Source organism: Sinocyclocheilus anshuiensis, unplaced genomic scaffold (genome assembly GCF_001515605.1).
Source record: "Sinocyclocheilus anshuiensis isolate Anshui unplaced genomic scaffold, SAMN03320099.WGS_v1.1 scaffold836, whole genome shotgun sequence".
Lineage (NCBI taxonomy): Eukaryota > Metazoa > Chordata > Actinopteri > Cypriniformes > Cyprinidae > Sinocyclocheilus > Sinocyclocheilus anshuiensis.
Window position 1 is genome coordinate 1,015,029 of NW_015551122.1, and position 7,485 is coordinate 1,022,513.

The following is a 7,485-nucleotide window of genomic DNA, read 5'->3' on the forward strand; positions in this document are numbered from 1 at the left end:
AAAATTATATATATGTATATATATATATATATATAATATATTATATTATATTATATATACATATATATATATATACTTTTTTTTAAAAATTTTTTAAGTATTTAATGGTATGCAATCTTGTTTTCTGTGTCTTTGTCCAGAGGAGGAGAGGTTTGCTTTCGTGAACTGGATCAACACAGCGCTGGAACAAGACCCTGACTGTAAACATGTGTTGCCCATGAATCCTAATACAGATGATCTCTTCAAGGCTGTAGGTGATGGTGTTGTGCTGTGGTAAGTAAAACTCACCCCTTAACATCTTATCTGTGGTTTTATTTTGTATTAAGAAACCTCCTAAATGCATGTGCCTTTTGTTTCCTTTTAGTAAAATGATCAACCTGTCAGTACCTGATACTATTGATGAGAGAACCATCAACAAGAAGAAACTAACACCATTCACAATACAGGTTTGGTTCTGATGTTTTTTGTTTTGGGTTTTTTTTGGCTCCCTCTCTGTTCTAAGATTATTCTTTGAAATATGACTTCGAAACACTTGCATGGTTTTAATCCTTTTGTTTCGAATCACATATGTGTTAGAGAGAGATTTGAGGCTAACAGAGATCATCGCTTCTGTCTTGCAGGAGAATCTTAACCTGGCTCTTAACTCGGCCTCTGCCATTGGCTGTCATGTGGTCAACATCGGGGCTCTGGACCTTCGAGAAGGCAAACCTCATCTGGTTTTGGGCCTGCTGTGGCAGATCATCAAAATTGGTCTGTTTGCTGACATTGAGCTGAGCAGAAACGAGGGTATGTGTCTCTGTTGCACAAATACAGTTGCACATATTGTCCAAATAGTGCTGGCATTGTCATGGCTGATGACAACATCCAGGAATCCTGACAAACAGATGAAGCTCTTGTTTAAAGAAGTTAAACGATAACCCAGCTGACTGAATTGACCGTTGTGGCAGACTTGCTCTTATATCTGACCTCATTACTAGACTGAACAGTTTGTTTTCTCCTAAATTAAACCTAAGGGAGTTTAGGCCTGTCCCAGAGGCCCTGTGCCTTAACAGAGAGAGTTGTCTAGCAATCAGTAAACATTTATATTATTATATAAAGTTGCTTTTCATCTGACAGACTGCCAGTAATGAGTAGTCACAAAGCAGGACTTGGATGACAAATTATAAACAAATAATATAATTGCCTTGGCTTGGCATTTATAGATCCAGTGATGGTTCTGTATACAAGCATCAGTGCCTTGAACTGCAGGCAACAACCATCAACCAGTAAAAGTGAGACAAATGCGCTGTCTTCTGGGTTCTCATTGGGTTAAAAACCCATAAACATGTTGCTGTGTTCTGGATCATTTGCAGAGGTTTGTGTATGTAAGCAGGGAGAATAGCTAGAAGGACATAGCAGTAATCTAGTCTAAAATGGTGTTATTAATGATGGGCCTTGCTACACAGTGATTAGTGAATAGCTAGAGGGTGTTCCTTCATCCAGGCCAAAGTTTGTCAGCCAAGCTGAGATCCATGCAAGTACTTAGTAGATCTACATGTCCTTAGTGTAGCAGTAGCAGGAAAATCCATGTGACTGGACGGTAGGTACCAGCAACATTGAGTAAATGAAGAAAGGAAAGGTACCAACACCGAACCCTGAGGTACTCCAGTGGTTTGTTTGATCTGTGAAAGGAAAGAAGAGACCTGGTTGAAAAAATGTCAGCACCAGTCAAGCCACTTCTTACCGGTTTATCATGCATAGTCTTTGTCTGAGGTTGTTTCACCTTTCTCTGCAGTTTTATTTTTCCAACCTTGTGCAGCATTCTCTTTTTTTCTTGTCTCTCTGCATCTGTCCTCCACAAACCCTCATCTCTGCTAATTCTGTTGTATCGTTGTCAGTATGGATGGGAAAAATAAGCCTAAGCTTGGATATTACAGATCCATCAGTCAGGGGCTTTTAACCAACCAGTGTCCGCAGATCTAGAGCATGCCATTTGGCTCCATACAGAAGTTGGTCTGTAATTTTCTGCTAATGTAGAGTTTTTAAAGTTTTGGGTTTACCTTTGCCTACTTGAATGTGGTGGGAAAAGTATGGGCACTACAGTAAATATTGGATAAAACTCTGACAGAGATGTTTGACATAACAATTGAGTTGTGGTGCACTTTGAGGTCATGGAAAGAGCCTGGTCAATTTGAATTTAAGTGAATTGACTTTCTGAAGCACAACAGGAATTATGAAATTATCAGTGTTCAGTGAATACAAAATCATGTATGTAACGGTGTTGCAAAAGCTAATACACATTAGAATCCGTGGATTCGCAGCATTCTGGTTAACTGCTACACATGGTCTTTTTTCAGCTCTGGCGGCATTGTTGAGGGATGGAGAGACACTCGAGGATCTGATGAAACTGTCTCCGGAGGAATTGTTGCTTCGCTGGGCCAACTTCCATCTGGAGAATGCCGGCTGGAGCAAGATCAACAACTTCAGCCATGATATTAAGGTCAGTCTTAACCCTCTAAGTGCCAAAGTCGCAAAATTGCGACAAGACGTCATACTTAATCAAATAGACTGTAGTTCCTAATATGGTGTAATATCTAATTTGTATTCCCTACCACTAGATGGCAGACATGTAGTACTTTTTGAAATCTTGATGTCAAAATCCAGCATTTTTCCAAAAAAACGCTGGCGCCTAAAGGGTTAATGTGTTTGTTTACTGTAATCTGCTTTTGTGTCTGCATGCTAATAAAGTATCAGATCTCTGTCTCTACTAATGTTTTCATGAGGATATTAAGCATGAGAATTGTGGTAGTAGTCCAGCATATCTGTTATATTCGTTTAGTTGTAAGATATGAAAACTGTTGGTGTGAGATCCTATGGTAAAGTTTTAAATGCAGAGTACCACTCTCATATAAGGGCTTTTATTCTCTTATCAAGATAATTGATATAAAATTGATTTCCTGCTTATTGAAATAACATATTAGTCTGTACAGATGTATTATTGTCATGTAATGGATGATAAAGTTCATAATGTTTCTTTTGCATCACATGTACACTGAATCACACATTTCACTCCTGACAACAAAGAAGAAAGTTGTCAGTAGGGATGTCAACGATTAATCGATGATCGATTAATTGTCGATAAGCATGTTTACCACAGTAAGAGCTGCGAAAACAGTGATTAAAAAGTGATTGACAATAAAATAAACCTGCGAAATTAGAGGGTTAGACGGTGAGGTCGAAAATTGACATCCCTAGTTGTCAGATATCTTTTTTTACAGACAACATGAAACTGCATTCTAATTTCTTATTGTGATGTATTCCAGAATAAAAAACAAGCGTTCATAAAAACTTTCAAAAAATGAATTTCAAATATTTTCCTTTAAAATTATGATGCCATGTTCACTTTAAATGAAAGACTAAAATGTCATGACTGGGCTTCAATAATCATACTATATGTATTTTTAGATTATAGAGTCATAAACACTTTCATGGTCAAATTTTAGTGAATATTTCCGATACAGTCCTGTTGTTTTGAATGATATTTGCCAATCATTGCAATAGTGGTTCAACAGTCACAGATAAAGCAATCACTATTATTGTTGCTCATACTAAAAGTTAGTCTTTGTATTAAACGGCAGTGTTTCTTAATTCTGGTCCTGGTGACCCCCCACTCTGCACATTTTGTATGTCCCTCTTATCTGACGCACTCAGTTGAGCTCATAGTTGAGCTGATCTGAATCAGGTGTGTAAGATAAGAAAGACATACAGGCTGTGTCCTAAAGCTGAAAAATGCTGCCTTTGCGGATGCGTTCCAAGGTAGAAAAGCATCAAGGCACATCTGAATCCTATGTTAGTTTCACTTCCTGTCTCCTTGGATACCTTCATCTGATTGATTTTTGAGGGCAGCATAGATGTATCCTTCACTGCCTTTGATATCCCACAATCCTGTGCGTTCCATTCTGTGACAGTTGAGCTAAAAATAAAGATGGCGTCTGAAAGTTGCTGTTGTTGGTCAGTTTGTCTAAACCTAGGTTTTTAACAAACTTCATCCACTTTTGAAGTCATTTCTAGTGAGAAATTAGTATTGCAGTAATTAAATATTCACTTAGTTATCACCCAAGCTCTCTCTGTTTTGTTGTAGATCATTAAACTGTTACACTACCTCAGATGCCCGTCCGAAATCAGTTTAATGAGGTTGCTACCTTCGTGCACAAATGCTGCCTGCAAAGTACTTGCCTGATAAGGCAGCGAGTCATCAAGCTTTCAGACGCAGCCACAAAATGTGCAGAGAAGTGGGGCATGGCTTATTGAGAAAAGGCATGCTATTACTTTTCTATTCAAATTCTGAGTTATATATAGAGCACACAATATTATAGGGACTTGGGAGTGGGTGGGCTCTTTTGACTTCAGAACATAAGCATATCAACAACTTAGCATTGTGAAAGGGAGATTTTCCCACACTCAGAAAATGTGTACATGTAGTTATATATAGTTATAGCTTTTTAAAAGCTTAAGAATGACTTTAAATCAGGGGTTCTCAAAGTCTATTCAAAGGTCCAATTCTGAATTTTCATCAGTGTCAAAGGTCCGGACCGGAACAATTGGTTATTACAAAACTTGTTTTTAATAAACATACATAACATGCATAACAAATAAACATGCATTTTTTTGAAAAAATAAAGTGCAAAAGTGGCAAAACAATTAATTTAAGTGTCAGCAATAGAGGTCGCCCGAAAAGGGTTTTTCTCTGGCCGATGCCGATATTTAGAAATCAGGGCAGCCGATGGCCGATATATGATGCAGATTTTTTTGGCCGATATGTTTGGCCGATTTATTTTAATTTTTTTTCCTTTATCTCATAAAAGCGAGTTTGAGTAAATGATTATTGCAGGGCAGCCAGAGTCTGGACTTTGAGAAGCACTGCTTTAAATGATACATACTGTACTACTACAGTATATATACTAATGTTAAAGCAGCACTATGTAACTTTAGGCGCTCTAGCGGTTAATAAACAGAACTGCACACATCCCGCGGATAGTGCTGCTTTAAATGACATGTACCTGAAAAAAAATGAATAGCATAAAACGAATAGCAAAATAGCATAAAACGTGTGTGAATGTAAAATGGAAAGTTTTACGTAGATGTTTTGCACATTTTAAATCTCTTGAGCTAATGGTTAGATGACAGATTTGCTTTAGCTTTCCTTTAAAGGTGAAATCATTCTCAGCCTCAAATGAATGGAGACATGTTGCCGAACTTATCCAAATTAGAATTTACATAACAGCTAACTCCATTTTCTGTTTCATAAAGGCAGTTCTCCAGAGTGAAAGCTCAGTTACTTTGACTTTCAAATGCTCTGGCATGTCATGAATTTAGTAAAACATGCGAGGGGTCATTTAGTGTCTAAAGAAAGATGTGTGACCTGAGATGTTAAGCGAGTGCCCTCTTGACTCGTTCATTCTCATAATAAAGCCATTTGGTGAATCTGATCTCAACTGAATGATTTAACTAACATCTGTCTCTATCTCCCTCTATGCTGCAGTTAACAGATTTTTCAAACTGTGTAAAGGTACTTTTCCAAATGTACTGCTAGATCAGTTACAGAATGCATTTTTGTTGTTGTTTTGTTTTATTCATTCATGTTCTTAGGAAGTCATGCATGATTGTGTGTTTCTCTCTGGATTGTGCCTCATCTAAATATAATTGACAATGCAACTGTATTCTGCTGCCTTCAAGTGCTTTGTGATTTTGGTCAGAATAAAATGGATGCGTTGGACAATTATAGAACTGAAGTCGCACTAGCCTGTTGCCTCATAGTATTTTTGGCAAGCTTTTATTATTTATTCTTCAACAACAGTACACAAAATGCATAGAAACTAAGTTGTACCAGCAATATACACAATGAAAACTGAAATATGATTAATACCACCTTATGACATGATTCTTTAACCCCAAATATTTGATACACAAATACCTAAAGCCTCTAAATGATCAAAACTTTGCTGAAAAACCCAGTCTTTTGGAGAGATTGGCATAGTTTTTAATGACTTTGAAGTCTCTGATCATCAATAATTATTTTACTTCAGCTTTTAACACAAAAGTAAGTAAACATGGTTTTCTGTTGGAATAGATTCTGTAATTATGCCACTGTGGCGTTCATGTGCTTTCAGCTCATAAATACAATCCTGCAGACAGGACTTGAAGGCAGCATTACACTACAGGTTCATTGAAAGATTTTTTTCTCTTCTCGCTCTTGCAGGACTCGAGGGCTTATTTCCACCTGCTCAACCAGATCGCGCCGAAAGGTCAGAAGGAGGGTGAAGATCGTATTGACATTGACATGTCAGGCTTCAGCGTGAGTTCAAATTATACACTTTTAAAATGCACGTCATTCACTATGTGTTTCTGTGTCATAAACCAGCCCAAAACGTGAGACCGGAAACATAAGATCAGCTTCACAATATCTACGGTCTTATAATGCACTCGTGAGCTGCTCTCAGTAGAGGAGGGAGGCTTATATCAGAATTGCAAAGCTTCAGTCACTGTAGCAGCTCATTGTAAGTCAGGACGGAGGCAGTTCATCTCAGATGTGTGATGAGACACACTGGGGACTTCCTGAAAGCCTCAAGCTTCCTGCTTTTTGGAGAGCAGTTGTCAAGCATCAGCAGTTCAAACACTAGTGTTTCTCTGAGGGTCTAAACTTGGCTTGAGAGGGTGAAAGTGTATGCAAATCTGGGATTGATTGTTCATTCACTGCTTTGGTTTGGGACAATAACAACATTGCCCATTACCCAGCAGCGTCTAAACAGACCGAGGTCTGATGTGTGAGTGCCGGGTGACTCATGTGAGTGTATTTAACCCCACACGCTGGCCGGAGCAGCTGTTATTGACTGAGAGGGCTGTGGTTTCAGCCAGCAGCTGCTGTAGCGCTGGGACACAGTCAGGGTCATTTCATCATGAAAAAATAAAAGATTAACAAGTCAAAAGTTTGGGGTTGGTAAGATTTATTAATGTAAAGTCTCTTCTGCTCACCAAGGATGCATTTATTTGATGAAAAATATTGGAAAAAAATATGAAATATTATTACAATTTAAAAGAACTGTTTTCTATTTGAATATATGACACATGATCCTTCAGAAATCATTCTAATATGCTGATTATTATTATCAGTGTTGAAAACAGTTGTTTTTGTTTAAACTGTGATGTATAGTTTTCAGGATTCTTTGATAAATAGAAAGTTTAAAAGAACAGCATCTATTTGAATTTCTTTTTTGTCGCAGTGAAAATCTTTACTGTTACTTTTGATTAATGTGCACTTGCTGAATAAAAATATTAATTTCTATAAAAGCATAAATAAAAAAATTACTGACCCCAAACTTTTGAACAGTTTATTTACTCAAATTGTTTTTCTAAAATTCTATATGTGACCCTGGACCACAAAACCAGTCATAAGGGTCAATTTTTTGAAATTGAGATTTATACGATAGGACAATATTTGGCTGAGAT

The 7,485-nt window shown here is 37.4% G+C and overlaps 1 protein-coding gene across 3 annotated transcripts in view; it reads left to right on the forward strand.

Annotated features, from left to right (window-relative positions):
* Positions 1-7,485, forward strand: part of LOC107663112 (plastin-3) — a 32,412-nt gene that overhangs the window by 17,391 nt on the left and 7,536 nt on the right. For all 3 annotated transcript variants that reach the window (XM_016453271.1, XM_016453272.1, XM_016453270.1), the window contains exons 5-9: positions 141-273; positions 365-446; positions 621-786; positions 2,337-2,479; positions 6,239-6,334. In XM_016453271.1, the coding sequence (XP_016308757.1) occupies positions 141-273; positions 365-446; positions 621-786; positions 2,337-2,479; positions 6,239-6,334 (620 nt within the window). The remainder of the gene's footprint in view (positions 1-140; positions 274-364; positions 447-620; positions 787-2,336; positions 2,480-6,238; positions 6,335-7,485) is intronic.